The sequence below is a fragment of the Cyprinodon tularosa genome, unplaced genomic scaffold (genome assembly GCF_016077235.1).
Source record: "Cyprinodon tularosa strain WSP-4 unplaced genomic scaffold, ASM1607723v1 ctg481, whole genome shotgun sequence".
Classification (NCBI taxonomy): domain Eukaryota; kingdom Metazoa; phylum Chordata; class Actinopteri; order Cyprinodontiformes; family Cyprinodontidae; genus Cyprinodon; species Cyprinodon tularosa.
In genome coordinates, this window is record NW_024039209.1 from 283,446 (window position 1) to 304,138 (window position 20,693).

The following is a 20,693-nucleotide window of genomic DNA, read 5'->3' on the forward strand; positions in this document are numbered from 1 at the left end:
TGTAAAAAAAAAAAAAAGAAGGGGGATGGTGGAATTTTCCTTTTTTGGAAGCATACATGGCCTAATTAAGGCAGTCAATTAATCTAAAGCAATATGCATGGTATGGTGTTATATGTCAGGTACGTCGGTTATTGACTTTGACCAAGGCACCTTACAGTATAACTGCATATATATTGTATATGTATATGTATTGCATGTATGTTGTTATACAAGGTTATTGCATGGTATTATTACAGGGTATTTTGTAGTTATTACTACTTACTTACAGCAATGAGAATAAATATCCCTTATAAAAAATAAACTACCAGAATACTGTGATGTGTTTTAATAATAGTCTAATTTACTGAGTTCCACTCCTATTTCTGTGACCTGCTTCAGTTACCTTAATTATTTAGCAGCCTACAGGTGGTTTTCAGCCTTAAATAGTAAAGAATTGTGAGAAATGTTTCAAGACAATAAAATGAACCCTATGTGTTGGAGATCAGTTTCATTCTGATCCACCAGCATCTAAAGAATCAGGTGCAGCCATGAGAATCCTGAAGGGGGCGGGGTTTATGACCGGCCACGCCCCTCCACTACAGGGAGCGCTCAGCAGCAGAGAGAGAGAGAAACTAAGGAGCGCACAGTCAGTCAGTCAGTCCACAGCTAGAAAAACATGATCCAGAGAAGATCCTGCGCTTCTCTAACGAACACAGCCTGTGATCAGAGCCGAACCCAGTGATCCTCTCTGGCTCCCTGCTGAACTACTCCTCTCTCTCTCTCTCTGCCTCACACCTTCTCTGCCTCACTCTGTCTCTCTGCGCTGGATCTCCACAGCCAGAGAATCATGTGCGTTGACAGCGATGGATGCGAGATCGAAGGCTGCAGCAGTTCGGATGAGGTGCGCACTCTATCGGGCAGGATGAGCCCCGGGATGAAAAGCAGTCCGGACCTTCACTCCTGCAAACCGGGCCAGAAATTCCGCTCCGCGCTGCGCAGATGCCGCTCACCGGCTGCGGCTGCGGGAATCCTCACCTTTGGGAATGTCCTCAATTACATGGACAGATACACGGTGGCTGGTAAGAGATTACTTTCATAAAATAGAACCTTTCTAATATGACATACAGGTTTTTCCTCTTTATTTTTCTGGCTGGAGTGATTGCGCTCTGAGTGACTCCATGCGCAACCAGCTCACCGGGCGGAACAATGAACCACCCTCTGCTTCTGGTGCCTGTCTTGTAGGAGAGGAGAGGTTGATTGAATCAAACACATATCCTGTCTCCTTATCGCTCTCCAAAATGCTCCAATGTAATGATTTTTCTGTGACTCCGGGATGATTGAAAATCGATCAATTAAGGCGATCAGCTCACATCCGCCCACTAACCTGACTGCATCCTTTCACACTATGAGGGGCCACTGCGTGTTTCTACAGGATCCTCTGCTTGTTTTGATGCTTCTATAAATGCTGCCAGTCCTCCTCAGGTTCTTACTTTTCCTGTTGCATTCTTCAGCATGATAGTAAAATCTTCATGTGCTTTTGATGAATTCTGGAACCACATATGATAAGCCAGTATAATATTCAGCTCTTTAAGGAGTTTTTAGTATGAGAAGATTCAGATCAGTGATCCGCGGTGCTGAATGGGTTAAAAAATACTGCTGCAGCATCATCTCCATGGCTCTGGTGTGTTTGAAGTGCAAACATAATGTTTTCTTCTCTTACTTATTAACTGGAACTTGATCTTAAACTGGAAAACATTATCTAGAAATAAGTAAACATTTTTTAATTAAGTGTATTTACCCTTAATTTGAGTAGCTTAATGAGACAGTTTGCAAACAGAGTGAGTATTTTTACTCTTAAAATAAGATAATTAGATAATATGCACTTAAAATAAAACAATGCAGTTGCTTTTTCTTATTTTAAGTGTAAATTGTCTTGTTTCATTGGCAAAATGTCTCTTTTACCTCCTCAATCCAAGAACAAATGCATTTATTTTAAGAAAAAAAAGACTTATCTAGATTCTGATTTTTTCCAGTCTACATAAATCGAGGGTGAAAGAAATCGATTTGCCATGTGTCACATTCATGCAACACCTTAAACCTTTTTTTAACCTTTCTGTCACCCAAGAGCCACAAACTTCATTGTATTTGTTTTGTATTTGCCGTGCTATGCCAACAAATATGTCTAGAAGCTACAGTTTTTGGTTGGTTTGTCTGGATAAAATACTTTAGTTCAAGCTTTGTTTGAACATTTGTGAACGGCAGGTTTCACGTCCTGCCATACTTTCACAGTTAAATCCAAGTCTGAACTTTTACTAGACTCTTTGTGCAACATGTTATGGACTAAACCATTCATAACATTAGGGGAAAAAGAGATCCCACAGGATGATGCTGCCACTCTATGCTTAAACCTGGATGACATGCAGTGTTATTTTTCTAGCTTCTTCTTTTCCTTTGGGTGCCAAAAATAAACATTTTGGGCTTGACTGATCCGAAAATGTTCTTCTTCTTATGGTTTTGCTTAAGTAAACTGCACAACTGATCTAAACATAATTCAAATTTTATTAGAATAAAGGTATTTGCTCTTAAATTGAGCAAGTAAATACGATGATCTGCGAATGGAATGAGTGCTTTCCCTGAAAATAAGACAATTAGATGTGATGCACCAGAAATAACATCATGGGAGGTGTTTTTTATTATTATAAATGTAAAATAATCATTCCAATGACAAATTTTGGGAAAAATAAACTTATTTTAATAAAAATATTGCTTAGATTACATTAATTGTAGTTTAACCCTTTATATACTTGTTCATTAGAATAATTTCAGGCTTAAAAGATGTGTCAGAGTAAAGGCAAGGCAATTAAGCAAAGACAAGTTTATTTATAGCACATAAGTAGACAAAGATAAATGCATCACAGTGGCATCAATGCAACACAAATAATTAAACTGAATACAAATTAATAATCAATATATAAAATAGGATAGTTTCTATACTTTCATTTTAAAATAAATAGCTTTTATTACTATCAGAGTGTTATTTACACGTTACTGCCTACTCAACATACTTCTTTAATAAACTGTAATTGGAAGTTTTTCTCATTGATAAAAGAAGAAAAGTGTCAGCCCAACATAGTTTAAAAGGCTGCATGCCATCAGCCAATCGTCCCGAAGGCTTTAGGTCCAGTCTGTCAACTGTAGACGGCCTGAGCTCAGCCTTGGGCGCCTGAACGGTCATTATAGCAGGATGGTTTCAGCTGCACGGCCTGAGAGGCCACGCCAAGAATGCGTGCGTGCAAATACAGTGGCCTATCTAATCTTAGCATCTCTGAGCACCACTCAGTACCAGGACGACAGTTTGAGGGAAAAGGCAAACAAAACCCTCCACAGCGAAGGATGAGTCAGTCGCCGCTCTAGAGGAGCAATTTGTCCGCCTGTTTCCCTACACCGCCTCAGCCTTTGATCAGAGGAAAGCCCTCTTTAAGCTCAGAAGCAACAGTCGTTTTCATCACGGGATGAAAATCCAATGAGAAGCGGAGGGAAAATATCCCAGGAGTTTGTGAGATGAGAGTGTGAAGATGGATGAGGGAAGAGCTGGAACGGGGAGGGTGAACGGAGCACGGTGGGGTCAGAAGGAGCTGGGTGTGGAAAGGGGGGTGATGGATGAAGCAACTTGGCCTTGGACTTATATAGTGTTTGCATTGGAGAGGAGAAAGGTAGGAGGTTGTCCTTTTGTCTTGATGGTGCCACCTGAAGGCTGTTGGACCGTTCTGCATTATGCATGGGCAGCATGTGCATCAGGCCAACACACAGGAAGCTGTGTGTATATCACAGAAACAACATCATCTGCAGGATCACCATCTCTGCCAGTGTTTCTCTCCTGCAGTGAGAGCTGCGTTGCAGCAGTAATTAGCCAGTAGGAGCAGTGCATTTGCTGGTAACAAGCTCCCAACATGCATGTCTGGCTTCGCTTCCTTTTGTTTCTCCCCTCTCTGCCTCCTATTTCTCCTGCTTTTTGGTAGCAGGTACCAAAAGCACCCCCTAAACTCAGAGATCTTAATGTCAATTAAGCAGGGATGAGCGCACATGCACAAACACAAAGCATGCACACACACATACACACCCAGACAGACACACACACACCAGCACACACAAGACATAAGCATTAGCAAAGACTCTCCAGTGAATTTCAAGAGTGGCTGAATGCATGATGGGATGTGTGAGGGGAGGGGCCGGCTGCTGCAGTGGAAGGCAAGTGGACGCTGAATGTTGGCAGAGTTAGAGCCCCCCCCCCGACCAACACTAGCGTCAAAGGGTCTTTGTACCGACAGTCTTTACTGTAGTGTGTGGGGATCACTGAGGCATTGACAGAGACACTCGGTGACTATTCTGGAGAGCTCGGCTATTCTGATCCGTAACAATGATGGGAAAACTGTACAGCAGCAGCAGCAGCATTATGACTCGGATCTCCAGACCTTTCTGTCAGCACAATTAAACTCAATTTATAACTATATCAGCTGTACAGCTGTTTCTTACTTGGTCTGGATGAATTCTAACCTCTAAAAAATAGCTTGGATTGCAGGACGCCTCTGGTTATGTCTGGTTGGGACCTAAACAGTTTTTCTAGGGGTGGTCAGATGAGAACAATAGTTTGGGTTCCATCTACTGTGTATCAATGGAGTAATATGCAAACACAAGATCTGTATTTTGTAAATAAATGACTGAACTAGAGTTTTTAAGCATTGGTACATTCTTTTTTCCAGCGTTTTATTGTTATTCCACTGTCACAAGTAGAGTGCAACGAAATTAACTCTGCATTTAACCCATCCCTTGGGAGGAGCAGTGTGGGGTTATAAAACAGGCATTAGCATGAAGGGTCTTGCTTAAGGACCCACACTGGCAGCTCATTCCCCCTCGCTGGGATACGAACCCAGGCTTCCTGTTTGCAGGATGGGTGACTTATCACTTGAGCTAGCTATATATTAGCTATATGCACTATATGCATCCTATATGTACACCCATGCTGTCTAGATTAAAGGTAGGGGGCAATCATGTTTGGCTTCGAGTTCTGGGGAGATCATTTTATTTAATTGTTGTCCAACAGGCCAGTCTTTGTAACGTGCTCACTAAATAGCAATACCCACCTTTAGAGATTGCATATCTAATTAAGCCATTCATTGCTGGTCCACTGTTCTCAATTTAATTCAAAAATACTTTATTAATCCCAAAGGGAAATAAAATATTTCAGTAACTCACAGGATATTTTTTTTATCCAGGTGTTAATGCAGTAGGCAGGAAGGATCTTCTGTAGAGGTCTGTCTTGACCAGATTGGGAGAAGCCTCTGACTCAAGACACTCTAGGTTTTTTTTCACAATCATCTGAAGAGGATGCTTACTGTTGTACACAAGGTTTCGTTGTTTCTTATGAGTTTATGACAAGAAGAGGAAGGCCTTAGAAGAAAGAAACCTGACCAGAGTGTATTTAGGAGATTCTTTTATATAATGGTAATAAAGCAGGTAGGATGGTGTTAACTATGCCTGGTTGATCACAAAGTAATTTGCTAATTTCTCACCTACCTTCTCGGAAAAACAAAAACAAATGTCCACTATACATTTAATCAGTTGTGGTTCTGTATAATATTAATATATAGATACATTAATTACAGAGAAACTTTGTTTCCCTCATTAAACACAAAAACTAGTCTGCAAAATTCTGCGTTTGCCATCATAAATGTCAAAATATTTATGTGAATTATTAATGACTGTATTTCATTGTTAGTTTCAGGTTAATATAGAATAAATAGTCATTCAAATTAGTTAAGATGAGAGCATCTCTGCTGCTACCGTCTGGTTTGGAGGGGAACTGCTTTTTCATAGGTGGCGATTGCAGCCGTGGGAGCAACAACGGTGGTCAATGATTGGCTAATGGTGGCCATGGCCACCCAGTGTCCCTCTTTTAGCTCCGCCCCTGCCAAGATTTTTCCTCGTTGGTTTAATCTAATTCCTTCATCAAGATAAAGTCTGAGTCGTATGAAATTCCTTCGCTTGAAGGGGAATAATCAAGAATTTTCTTCAATTTTCCAGGGACGTTGTCCAAAAAACTAATTGTCCTGTTGATCCGTTTTAATTAAGCTTCCTTTTAAACTTAAGGACTGCTACATCAATCACTATTTCTGCCCCGAACCCCCCAAAAAAACCCCACCCCTCAGGTTAAAGTTCTGACGACCATCATCTGCCTGACCTTGGAATCACCGGACTCTAATTCTTTCACAAAAAGATAAAGCTGAACTCGCTCATCTACCATAATATTTACTGAGCTAGGCGTATTTGGCTCTTGCACCTCTTGTGATGTCATCCACTGAAATACAAATAGAGCTGATTTATTAGGGATAAAAATACAAAACAAGTTTAATGTTTGTTTTAATCAAGCAGTCAAAATCTGTGCTTCCTTACCCAGCTGTGTTTTTATTGTCGGCACACATTTGTTAAGAAAAAACCAAAAAAAAACATAAGCGGGTTGTGTTGTTAAGCCCTTATGACAGAGATGATGCAACATAGTCAGACACACGCTGAAGCTACCCAGTGATTGAAGTACGTCACTCACCGTGGATAATGGTTTCAAAGCCACAGCACAGCATAGAAGTCACAATGCCTTTTTTCACTTCTGCGGGTTGTTTTGATCTGTTTCTGGATAGATTTACTGCCAATATGCTGTGTTAGATGTTGTGGCATGCTTTATATGGGGGGTGGGGGGGCTTCAAAACACTGTAATTATATGAGAGTTAAGCTGGTGCTTACCGAGGCTGGGAGATCTCAGCATGGAGCCAGGAGAAAAAACAAAAACCGCCGCTGCTGTTTATCATCAATTCTGATAAATTACAGATTTGCATAATCAGTTTTATTGTTTAATGCCAGCAAACGATGCCCACATTTTTTTAATATTCCACCATTTCAGCAGCTTATCCTGCCTCTTTTCTAACATGGCTGTTTTTTTATATCTTTTCTTTGACGCTGTGTGCGGAACTGTGGTCATCAACAGGCAGGCTTCAGTTTTCTTAATTTTTCCACTCTTGTGGAGTCCCTCTGTGTTGCAGAGTTGGCATTTACACAGCGATCTGGTTTTGCTCAGACACACTTACTGTAGTGGGCCGAGTCCAAGTGTGGACAGCTGCAAAAGAAACCACTGTTGAGTTAGAGGGGAGCAAGCAAGACTGAAGGAAAGTGCTGAGCTGCAAACTCTGAGAGGTCTGAGACGGGTCGAGGAGATCGGTGCTTCAGGAAGAGTCCGAAGTTTGTGATGCACAAGAGGCAGAAAGTGTCTGGGACATCCGAGGGCAGCCGCTCCCTTCTTGCCCCGTTTTCAAAATGCAAATGTGGAGAAAGAGCACAGATAGATATGTGGCGGAGAAAGACTGCAGCAGGTGTAGGGGGCGAGTCAGGGGGAGGAAAAGTTTGCAATATTCTGAGAGAGGCCCCAAAAGAAGAAGAAATGATACGATTGAAGAATTGCAATATCAATGTCTTTCATGGGGCGGGTTATTGCAGCTGGATGAGTTATGATGGTCCGAAGTCATTTGAACCCATAGCCTCTTATATTCCTGTCGTTTAAAAGCTCTGAGATTTAGGGGAACCACTGTGTTTAATTGAACTGGCGGTTACTTTGAAACCTTAAATCCTGGTGTTGGTCCCTAGCAGACGGTCCAAGCTCCTCGACAGATTATTATAAGGCAGGGATTAGCTGTTTACTTCCAGAGAATATGAGGATACGCCAGGCAGACATGCTGCACTTAAACTTATTTGCTTCTTAAGTAAATAAGCCCCGATGCGCATTTCATCTTGCCTCCTCCCTCGTGGGCAGGCAGAGAGGCAATTTGTGGGGTACGGTCTGCTGCCTAATCTGTGCTGGGAAGAAATATTAGGGAGCAGTAAATTACCACTTATTTTTTAAGTGTAAAGAGAAATGTTCATGTCAGGAATACCTGCAAAGCACTATTAGATAAGTGCATGTCAACCTTTGGTGTCTGGAGACATAAATGAGCCTGTGGTTTTAATCATCTTAAGACAAGCTCCTTTGTTAGAGTGTTAGAGGATGCAGTTATCTATCTATCCATCCAGTCTGACCAGCCAGTCACATTAATTCCCATGACATTCGTCCAGTTTAGTTTGTACCCTCTCATTCTGGCCTGAGGCCATTCACACCCTCTTAGCTTCGCTTCCACCTGGACCATCCTGTTTTTAGCTCCCTCCATCTCCCTGTCAACTCTTTTTGGCTATGTCTCTGTGGAAGAAAAGCGTACCCATAGCATGCTGCTGCCACCACCGTGTTTCACAAGGCTTGTGCTTATTACCATTTGTTTCACATGTCTGCTGCCTCCCCTACAGGGTTTGGTACTATAACCAAGTATTAGGTCCAGAGCGAGAGATAATATTATGAGAATAATGTTGTAATATGAAGTTTGTTATAAAAGACTAGCAACATTACCAGATTGAAGTCCTAACTTTATGGGAATTAAGTTTTTATAGTACTAGAATAAAGTCAGATTATTCAAAGATTATAGTTGTAACATTAATAAAATAAAGTTATAAGAATAACATTTTAACATTAACAAAATGAAATTGTAACATTAAGAGAATAAAATCATAACTGTAAGAGGTTTAAGTTTTTACATTTTCAGTGTAAAGTCGCATTAATTTGATGTAAAAAATTAAATATCATCAGAATAAAATTGTAACATTACAAAAATGAAGTCGTAACATAATGAGATTAATGTTTAACATCACAAGAATAAAGTTGTAACATCAGAATAAAGTCATAACAAAACAAGAATGAAATTATGGTTTTAAACATCACATTGAAGTTGCAACAGTTTTAGAATCAAATTGTAACATCACCAGAATAAAGTCCTAATGTAAAATTTAAATATAATCAGAGTAAAGTTAAACACCACATGGATAAAAAGTAATACTACAAAATCAAAGTTGTAACATTATAGGATTCAAGTTTTAATATTACCAGAATAAAGTCATAATATTACAAGATAAAGTCTGTAACATTATTATAACAAAGTCGGAAAATTAAGACATTAAAATCATAACATTAAGAGGTTTACATTTTTACATCATTAGAGTAAAGTTGCATCAAATCCAGGATAAAAGTGTAACTTCACCAGAATAAAGTTGAAACATCAGAATACAATTGTAACATAAAAAAATAAAGTCATAATATATAGAGATTAAAGTTGTAACATTACGAGAATAAAATCGTAACGTCATTGTAATGAATCGTAATGTCATGACATTACTAGAACAAAACAGTAACAAGATTAACACAATTAAAGTCATAACATTAGAAAAGTTGTAAGAGTACCAAAATGAAATTCTAACATTAGAGAATAAAATCCATACCAGATAAAGTTGTAATATACCAAGAATAATGAGAAACTTTAACTAGCCTACTTTTAAGAAAACATTTACAAGAGGCTGCAGTCGTCTCCCTGAGTTAAAATCTCCTGTTGTTACCAAATAACTTTAATCTATTATTCCCATAATAACCCATCTTTACAGTATTGCAACTTTATCCTCGCAATAAAAAGATCTTAGTGCCGCCCCCTCATACTCTAACGTTCGGTACAATCTTTTTAGTTCGGCCTAGCTGGCTGGATGTGCTCTCTTCATCCTTTGACATGGGAGCTGGCTTGGACCTCGTCTGCCTGGCTGTGTGTTTCCTGGACAGGGCTGTCCGTGGAGCTAGTTTACAGTTGCCTTTTGTATCTATGCTTCTTTTTTTATCTCTGCTTCTGTCTCCTTGAACCCCAGTCAGCCTCAGCAGATGGCCGCTCACACTGAGCCTGGTTCTGCTGGAGGTTTCTTCCTGTTAAAAGGGAGTTTTTCCTTTCCACTGTCGCTACAAGCATGCTTAGTGTGAGGGGATTGGCTTTGAGTCAATTAGTTGATGCAATTAACTGGTTTTCCTTAGATAGAAAACTTTGAATAAATTTGACTGGATGATCTGGTTGAATTGTCTGTGTAAAGTGCCTTAGATGACGTGTGTTGTTAATTGACGTTATATAAATAAACTGAATTGAATTGAAAATTGAGATGCCAGATTGCAGGAGTGGACATCCTATAGATATTTCCACCTGAGCTGGGGTTCTGTGCTGCTCCTCCAGAACCACCATGGGTTCTCTTTGTTGTTCCTCGGGTTAAAGCTCTCTTTAACTGTTTTAGTGGATGGTCATCTAGCTAAAACTTGGTCTGTTTCATAAAATATCAATCAAATTAACACAGGTTCATTGTAGGAATATGCTTTTCCTGACTGATGTCTCAGACCTAACCGACCCCCAATAAGACACGTTCTCTACTTTCAGTTCCCCCGAGACTATAGAGGAAGACAAAATAAAAGCGTAGGTGTTTTTGTCGGGGAGTTTGGGAATCAGAACCTGCTCTGATGCAGATGTAAAGAGCTGTGCTACTGTGCGACGACACAAATCAGAAAGTGTGTTTGTTTTTTTTCCTGTCTGCTGTTAGAGACATGACACATCAGATCAGTAACATGAAGCTCTGAATGTGGCAGAGGGTTAGAGGCGTGCTTTCTGGCTACCCGACTGTGTTAGAGGTTGTACGGGCTCTGCTGGAGCTGCTTTGGGTTTAGATCCCGCTAGTTTCACCCTTCACTCCTTTTCCCAATTTCACCCTCTGTTGTTTTATAGGCTTCACATTAAAAGGCCCCTTAAACAACAGCTGAGTTATTAAAAAAGATGGGGGGCCGCTAGTAACTTTCTTTACAAGGTTTCCTTGCCTTTTTTCCCCATTTGCTGGTTAAAAGAAGCTCCTCGTCTCTTTTTAAAAAGGTTTGATCTTTTTTGTTTTTATCTTACTTTAGCATCATTATTTCACCTCTGCTTTAGAAACATTGCTACCATCCAACATGTGTTATAACAGAGTCTTTAAAATCTACACGACTTCCTACCAAGCAGACTTTTCCAGACTGGTTTCCCACAGATATCCCACTAATCCATTTATGTCCGTAACCTAGCGTGCTGCCGCTGTGCGAAAACAGTCTGTGTGTTCTTTAGGCTCCGATTTAGCAGACGTCTGTAATAGTAACCGATGGAATTAGCAAGAACTTCTTCCAGGGGCCAGTGGAGGCCCCTTTCATGTGGCTGCTCCACATTTTGCCATCAAGCAGAGGCGCTTCCATCGCCGCAGCGTTTCACCCGGTGACCCTTAAAGGAACGGTTTCCTGACAGTCACTTCAGGATCTGACTATAAACTCCTTGCTGCTATCAAGGCCTCGCCACATGTTACATTGTGTTAAAGGATATTTTTACCCAGCGATTCTTGTGCAACACACAGGAGACTGACTGAGATTAAATGGGGCAAAACGCCCTTTTTAGCACAGAAAAGATGCCACTGTTCCTCTTTGGTTTTTTGCAAAAAGAGATGTTGACGGAGCTATATTAGCTTGTGCTAACACACCACATGTCAACAGCATGGATTTATGTGAAGACTACAGTGTGGTTGGCTTTGCACATGCAGATTAGTCTCTATAGGTGTTTTCTTTTCTTACTTTTTTGGTATTAATACCAGATCAGGTTCAATTTTCTTCTGTGTTTGCACATTTTTCCAGAGTTGCATTGCTTTATCAAACGATGTGTGATAAAAACTAACGTTAATCTCTATAAAAACTGTTCTCTGCAGTCGGATCAACCAAACTACCGTAAATGATGGGTCTTAATGCCAGGCATATGAAGCATGAGGTCTGAAATATATCATAAGCATGAATTCTTCCTTCTTCTTTGCACACTCTTGCTTTTTATGCTCTTGTAGATTCTCTCCTACTCGTATGTGGACCTGTTTCTTCTCCCTCATGCCGACTTTTGTCACTTTGAGGAAGGAACCAACCTAAGGAAGTAAGCTGCCTATGATTGGCTACTTTTCAGGAAATCCCGTCTATTGAGATAGTACTGTTTTCTTCCTAGCTGTGGTTAGTAATGTTAGCAGAGCATCCTTAGTCTAATTCACTACCACCTGTACCACCAAATCATTGTGCAACAAAACATGCATCCAGGTTGCCATACATAATATAATAATGGTACTTATTTCCATCAACAAAGAATGCTAAACTAAATAGTATAAAAATGATTAGTAATTTTTCTGAGCAGCTCCGTCTGACGTCTTCATTGGACACGCTCAGCTTTACTAACCTTTCCATGTTATCATTTACTAAGCTTTCTATAATTAGGGAAAAAATCAATTAACCTTTTCTATTTTCATATAGTACAATAAATGGCAACCTATTGGAAATGTAAATGTACGTTTTTATGTTTTTAATTGACCTGATTCTATTAGTAGTAAAGGTACTTTAGGGCAGCATTCTGACTTTATGCAAGCGTGAATTTTTTTTTCCACCCAAAAATATGCGTTTTACAATATTATGCGTATTTATCCAGATTCTGATCCTTTGTCTGACTTTTGACAAGCTGGAAGCGAAGGTCTTTAACAAACATGCAGTTGTTTATCAAATACAATTAAAAATAAATAAAAATACAGGAAATGCAAGCATTAAATGAACGTATTTAGTACAATATTTTCCCTTCTGATCACTGTTTAAAACCAAGCAAAGGGGACAATGGTTGATATGGATCACTAGCTGCTGACTGAGATATCAAACAGAAGATCTTAAGTACAAAATATGATACAAAAGAAAGTAAAAGCATCTTTTTTTCCATGTCGATTATGGTACAGTAGGTTGTTAACAAATATCCAACATTAGGGTCTGTGTGGCCAAACTATCCCCTATTTATTTCTTCTTTAGGATATTTACATTTTTTACTTTCTTTTTTTAATGGATACTCTTGTTAACAATTACTAAAGATGTTGGAGATCACCCTGTTTATCAGTGTAGTCCTGTTTCTCTGGCTGTGACTGGCTGGATGTGCTCTCTTCATCCTCTGACATGGGAGCTGGCTCAGAGCTCGTCTGCCTGGCTGTGTGTTTCCGCCTTTTACAGTTGCTTTCTGTATCTCTACTTCTGTCTCCTTGAACCCCAGTCGGCCTCGGCAGATGGCCGCTCACACTGAGCCTGGTTCTGCTGGAGGTTTCTTCCTGTTAAAAGAGAGTTTTTCCTCTCCACTGTCGCTACAAGCATGCTTAGTGTGAGGGATTGCATTCGAGTCAATGAGTCGATGCAATCAACTGGTTTTCCTTAGATAGAAAACTTTGAATCAATTTGACTGGATGATCTTGTGAACTCTAAAGTACCTTGAGATGACATGTGTTGTGAATTGGCGCTATAGAAATAAACTGAATTGAATTGAATTAAAGTCTCCCACTGATCTTTCACTTGTGAGGAAAGTGCCATTCTGATAATCACTGACCATTTGTAATCACTGCCGTGCGTTTCCTTTACTTTAAGGGTTTGCTTTAGGATTGCATAGTCCCAGATGAACTCAGTGTACACAGAGATCAATCCATAAGCCCACTTTGTGTCGGTTTTGTAAAACATGGTGGAGTGACATAGCGAAACGAGGCTGTAGGGGGGGGGGGGGTTCGGGGGGATACGTCCAGATACCCCCTGCCCCTCCCTTCCTGGGTCATTATCAGCAAAGATTAGAGTGTTTACCTGGAGAAAATGTCGAAATTGCTCTCTCCTGCAGAGGGGAGGATGGCAGGAAGGAAACATGGGAGATTTGTTGGGCAGTTTGTTGACTCTGACTTGCTCTCATAAATTAGCGGCTCATCCCTTTCCCAAAAAAAACAAAAAAAAGAAAGAAATTGTGATAAGAAAACGTTCTTTCGCCCTGCATTCCATCTTTAATCAGCACCACATAGAATTTCTCTGTGCTGATAAAATAAATACATTACATATTTTTTAGTGTAAGAAATGATAAACAACATTGTCGCAGCTTTATTTCCAGGCTGCACACTTTCCTTTCCTCCCCTCCAGCGTTTGATATCTGTGTGTATTTCAGCACAGTGAGAGGACTTCTCAGCCTTGTGAAGGTCGGACTCAGCGGTTCCCCCTGAGCCCAGGGGTCCTCCTCAGACTGCTGATACACGCAATGAAAGAATGGAAACGGGAGGGCTGTGTGGTCTGTTTTCTTTTTGTATCCATGGGAACCCACATAGCCAATATTGATCAACAGAACATCAGGTCAAAATCCGCCCCGTCCCGAGGCGAGCTGAAAATGGATTTGCTGTTTTTTTTCTTCTCATAGAGGATTTTTTCACTGAAGTCGACCTTCCTTGCAGTTAAAATCACACCCAGACCTAAACACAGCTTGGAGTAATATTAGCCATCAGCTCCTGGAAGCTTCCAAGCTGCTGCTGGAACAATATTTTGAAGCCAGCAGCTCCTATATATTTAGAGGAAGCAAAATTTAATCTTTTCCTCAATTAGAGCTAAAGCTGAAGCTCAGCTGTAAATCCTTCAATATATCAATCCGTCAAAACATAAGTAATCTGTTTCTGTGCCTCATACCGTTTTTCATCATCAGATACTGATTTGACGGGATGTGTGGGTATCTGTCAAGCTGTCAGCGTCAGATGAGAGCAAAGGGTTTTTATCACATGGTTTAGTGCATGTACTGGTTGGGAGAAGCGGGTCTGAATGAGGCCGCTGACCTCTGTCTGTCTCAGATCTTTCTGTTAATGTCCCGGGTCAAAGGTGGGCTCGCCCCCAAATGCACTCAAAGCATCCGCTCTGTTTTTCCGTCATCTTATGAGAACATGTCATTTAATTTGGATCCAAGGACGTTTGAGTTTTTCCAGTAAGAAAAGAAAAAAAGAAAGATATTTAACGTGATATATGGGATTGTCCCACCGCACACATCAAAGAATGCTCTGATTCTCCGGTGGCATAAATGTTTCAGTCTAAAAACATGGAAAGGCCTACATGTCATCACGTCTTCATTTTCTTCAAAAAGATAATAAATCTTAAATATGGGATGCAGTTTTTAGTTCCCGCTGCCGCCTTGGTGCATCTTTGCTGCATGTCTTTACTTCTTTATCCCATTGACTGACATCTGCTCACTGAGTGTTTATTAACCCGAGGCTGTCCTTCCTATCTGATCTACATACAGGAAGTTACAGGAAGAGACACAAAAAGAAAGAAAAAAAAAAACTGTAACCTTTAGGTGTTTTCCCACGCCTGAAAGAATGTCAGTTCACCTGGTTTACCCGCCCTGTAGCACAGAAATGTCGGCTTGAGGACAGACGGCATTCCTACCAATAATCAAAGAAGTCTTTGCAACCGATGATAGAGCGAGACTTTAAAAGTAAAATCAGAGATTTGACCTGCAGCTGCAGATTTGAGCTGATTCTGATTTTTCTTTGAGAGCGATTCCCGTCTCTAACCTCCCTGCTCTAGTGATTTATATCAGAAGTGGAAGGATCCTCGTTAGACCTGTGAAACATCGTCCATGGTGTTTACATCATGTTAACAGTTACCCTTACAACAACACTTGGCATTTCCAAAGAGGCTGCCAACATTTTTAAAGGCACCATCATCCAGCGCTGACAGAGGTTAAAAGCTCAAAAGGATAAAGCTGAGCAGTTGTTATGCTAATATGTTTAGCCTTCCTGTTTTCTGCTGAGGTCAGCTCTGATTCCATTCACCTTTAGTCCATGTTTGGCAGAAAGGCCTCAGGTTAAGTATGAATGGACTTTCTGTGACTTTTAACACCTTGATGTACCAGCATTGGTCGGAATAATAAAATCCAATGAAAAAGAATCGCTTCAATTGGTATCAAGTAATTGATTCAAGTTGATTTTAAACTTGATTTATTAAGTTTATAAGTTGACAACTTAAACTTAATTCAATTGCTTGTAACCAATCGAAGCAATTCATTTAAGTTGGAGCAGCATTTTCTTTTTAGAGTGTAGGCCAGTTAAAAAACAGAAAAGTAGAAAGAATAATGCAAAAGGATGAGAAGTTTCTGTTTATTTCAGCGATATGGAAACTGCTGATGCTTTCCTGAGTTGAACAGTGGTCATTTTAATTCACTGTGCGAATTTATGGAGTGCTTTTTTCTTACATTAGCAAACAAAGGGCACATGTTTCAAATGCAAATTTAAAAGAAGACATTTTATTAATTAAAATGTATTTTACAGATTTTACATCTTGAAGGCTAATATTTTTAATTTAGTTTTTTCGTATTAAATCATTTAAAATTTAATTTTTCTAAATAAATTTGTTTTTTTCAAAAAAATTTTAAAATTTTTAACAGTTTTTTATTATCTTTTTTTTCAAAGATAAAATTTTTAGCAGACTTTTTCATTTTTAAGTAATATTTTTTATTTATTAAGAACAAATCTAATGATATAGTTTAAACGTCTGTTTTTTTTTAAATCCCTCTTTTTCAGGTCCACTTTTATGAATTGTAGTCTTTTCAAATTGGGTTTTAAAGATTACATTCTCTATATGTCAATACAAACACTCTCTGTTGGCCAATTAAAATGTTGTTTTGCCGTGCAGACCAATAGAAACGTATCTCTGCTCCTCACTCCAGTGAACTTGAAAACACAATTTGAATTCATAAACTTAATCTGAAAGCAGAAATTAAAAAACACATATTCAAAATATAACTTCTGTAAAATGTTTTTTGAAAAAAATTAAATTTTAAAGGAACAGAAAAAAACAATAATATTGAAAACAGAACATTAAAAAAAATATATATATATATGAAAAAAAAAGATAAAGATTATATTTTGAGTTTACTGTTAGGTCAAGTGTCATGTATTTAGACCAAGCTGAAATTGTCAGATTCACCAGCAATATTACCTGGAAAGTTCTACACTTTAATTGTCATATCATCTGAATAATTTTTTTTTATCGGTTTTGTCACCTTACGTGTGTAAAGATTTAATCCCAAACTGGAGCTTAAAGCCCAGAAATCCTCAAATCTAGTCTAAATTCTCACTGTTGATCCAGGTGATTAAAACAATTACACAACTCTCATTAGTTAAAGTTAATTAGAAGATTTTTTATTTAGACAGAAGAATGAAAACAACTTCACACATTTGGAACCAGCTTTTTCCATTTGTTTAATTCAATTCAGTTTATTTATATAGTGCCAATTCACAACACATGTCATCTCAAGGCACTTTACAGAGACAATTCAACCAGATCATACAGTCAAATTGATTCCTTTGATTTGATTTGTTCTGTTTATTTTACATTTGTGAATCTCAGATGCTGCAACTAGCCTGCAAAATTAACCACTTAACTCAGCTTCAGACACAAAACTGAACTAATTTCTATTTTTTTTTTTAGTTTGGTTGCTTTTAAAGCAATCAAAACAAAACAAACAGGAAATCTCACATTGAAGTTCAACAAGTGAAGAGCAGCTAAAAAGGAAAAGAAACAATACTCTTCACTAAAGAGGACTTTATAAATCTCTTAAAGCCATCTTACACGTCTAAAAGCATAATAAACATTCCAACCAGGTGTAGCAGACAATAGTTTACACATCCTGACAGCAGCCGCTCTGAAACAGGGAACCGGCTGATATTTCAAGAAGTGAATTGATCTGCTTTATTGCACAGAGAAGCAGTATTTGTCCTTATTTCTTAAACCTGCCTCATGTAAATGGATGCCCTTAAATAGGTTTGTTGTCAAAGACGGTCTTTGTGCAAACAGGATGCAGGATGGCTGCTGTAAACCCAGAGAAGAAAGTCATGGAGAAGTAAAAGTCATTAAAAACACTACATAATGACTTTAATCCTCCACACTGTTATGTAAAAAGCAGTGGGATTACTAGCAAATATGCATGTGCTTACTCTGGCTGTGTCCTTAATGTTGGTATGTGCACACCCTGAAAACGGCCTGTCCTCATACAGGTTCAACACACAGACAGCTTTGTTGATCAGGTTTCTAAGTGAAGCATTTCGAGTTCAGAAACATCTGGTAGGTTTTGCAATGCTTCTCCCCCCAAACCTGAATTTGATGTTGTATACTAAATTATTTTTGAAATGAGTCTGTGAAGGCTCAGAGTTCAGTTTATTCTCCTCTGAGCTGAATATAAATCCCATATTCTGGCAAAGCAAACTTGACCGAGTTGTTGCTGCTCTGATGTGTCAATCTCGGGTTAATCTGTCCAGGGCCGGAGAAATCTTCCCTAAATAACTCTCCCTTCAGATCCACGTTTAAGGTTGGGTTCAGCTGCCGTTCAGTCGTCCAGGGAGACGAGTGCAGCTCATGGATATCCCGCAGCAATCAGACAGTCCCATCACATCTCAAATACCTTCGCTTCGCTTCACCGCATCTCTATCCAGAACATCTAATGCATTATCTATCCGAACAGACCTCGGTAGGCCCCTGGATGTTTTATTGATGAGCTATAGGCTAGGTCTGCTCCTTCCATGCTCCACCATGCATCAACAACAGTGCTATTAAATATTTAGCATGGATTGGCAGGGGCTAATGCAATACGGCACCTGAACTGAGTTCAAGCTTTTGATTAGTGATGGAAAATCTGTTTCATGAAAAGTGCAATTAATTGAAGGGGTAAAGGTAAACCTACAAGCCGTTAAAATAGATTTTTACAAAGGCGGGTTGGCTTTGGAGCAGACAGCTGCTTATATAGCCTAATCCTTTCACTGTAAAAACTGATCTCAAAATTCAATTCAGTTCAATTATATTGTACCAATTCACAACACATGTCATCTCAAGGCTCTTTCCAGTTCACCAGATCATCCAGCCACATTGATTCAAAGTTTTCTGTCTAAGGAAAACCAGTTGATTGCATCGACTCATTGACTTGAAGGCAATCCCTCACACTAAGCATGCTTGTAGCGACAGTGGAGAGGAAAAACTCCCTTTAACAGTAAGAAACCTCCAGCAGAACCAGTCTCAGTGTGAGCGGCCATCTGCTGAGGCCGACTGGGGTTCAAGGAGAAACAAGAGAATTTCCAGTCATGATTAAAGAGGATGAAAAATGACTAAAGAAGTGCAATTTAAACAACAAGTCGATAAAAAAGACAGTTAGGAGGAGCGCAGTGTTTGATTCTACACCTAGAAATTAATTAGTATAGCCAAAACAGACTTTAAGTGTTTAATCTTACAAAGGAAATATATATATTTGATGTTGACAGTAATATAAGCTTTAAGTTGTAGATAGTAATTGTCTATTGCAGAGTCACAGCTGATCCTGTATGACTCAGTAGGACATCTTTAGTGAGATTAAGAGGAACTTTGGATATTTATATCAACAGGAAATTAGTATTAATGGGGGAGTGTTGGCTTGGTGGTTAGAGCAGTGCACTTGTAATCTGCGAAGGTTGCAAGTTCCCGGTATTCTCCACACAGCCTCCACTCTGGGTTCCTGAGCAAGGCCCTTAATCCCACACTGCTCCCCGGGTGCCAAACAATGGCAGCCCACTGCTCCCCAAGGGGATGGGTTAAACACAGAGGTAGATTTCTGCAATATGAGATCAATTAAGTTCAATTATTATCATTATTATTGGTAATAATATCTTAGCTCTGGTTGAAGCCACATTAAGTAAGGTATGGGGTAATAGGATGTGTTGGAGAGGCCATAAAATAAGAGGGTAAGGTGACACGAGTGACATCTAGTTTGACAGAATGAGGTCTTGGTTAAAGACCCTCACTGCAAAACTGAAATAAAAGTAAGTCAAATTGCCTTGAATTAAGTGTATTGTCCCCTAATTTAAGGAGCTACGTAGGATGATTACCTGATGAAGTATGATGATTTATTTTTACAACAAGAAAAGAAAAAGTGCAGATGGCAGATCGTCTCACCAACCTGCTGAAATTAAGAGAAAACACACTTATTTTAAAGAATGTGCAGTTATTAACAGATCAGTCTTTGCCGTCCTAATGCCACAGTTTTCAGTTTCCTCGCCATGCTGCTCTGTAACATTTATGTTCTTGTCTTGTTCCTATTTTCCCTCCTTACCTGAAGATTAAAATTCAAACAATCCAGGGCAACCAGAATGTGCAGCAACGCTTCCTCATTCAGAGAACAAGCCCGCTAACCGTGTCGGTCCCCACATTAAAATATTAGACCTGGATTTAAAACTGAACTGTAACTCAGTAATAAAATAAAGATCTGTAGACTTAGACTCAACCTTTTTTTTAGTCCCTTTGGATTACTCCTTTAGGGAAGTCCCAGTAGCTTATATAGAGTGCAAAGAGCTAAAGCAAGATGCCATTAAAGATGAAAATATGTCAGACAATATAAAAAGAGTGTATATGGTACAAAAAAGCATAAAAAAGAAAAAAGTTGCAATGTCCTGAAATATGTTTCCCTTAGATATAAAAATCTGCACTGTAGAGGAAGACTCCATAGTAGTTGACTTAACCTTGTTGCTTTTATTAAAACAGAAAAGAACCGTCTATTTCCATTTTTGAAAGGCTGCTGATTACTTAGACTTAGGAAGACAGACTAAATATGCATGAAGCATCTGGAGATATTCCTGTAAGGGGAGGGGTGGGAGCCTCCTTTAAGCCAGTTGACCTGCAGTTTGCAGCAAGAGGAAGGGGAGGAGAACATATTGGCAATCCTACTCTTTAACTCCACTGCTCTCCTTGTAATGCATTCATAACTTGAATCTGAGCATGATATGGTTGCTCAGCAACTTGTGATCAACACCATCATTGGGCACCATTCATCTAAATAACGTGTGTTTTCCTTCCTCCCAGCCCTTCCTCAGACCCAGACCTCCTCTGGCTGCTTCCAGAGGGGAATCCACCT

The 20,693-nt window shown here is 39.4% G+C and overlaps 1 protein-coding gene across 2 annotated transcripts in view; it reads left to right on the forward strand.

The window, feature by feature from the left end:
• The first annotated feature begins 599 nt into the window (after positions 1 to 599).
• The window catches only part of spns2 (spinster homolog 2 (Drosophila)), a 92,572-nt gene continuing 72,478 nt past the window's right edge, over positions 600 to 20,693 (forward strand). For both annotated transcript variants that reach the window (XM_038302080.1, XM_038302077.1), the window contains exon 1: positions 600 to 1,058. In XM_038302080.1, coding sequence (XP_038158008.1) covers positions 827 to 1,058 — 232 coding nt within the window. In that variant the 5' untranslated portion in view covers positions 600 to 826. The remainder of the gene's footprint in view (positions 1,059 to 20,693) is intronic.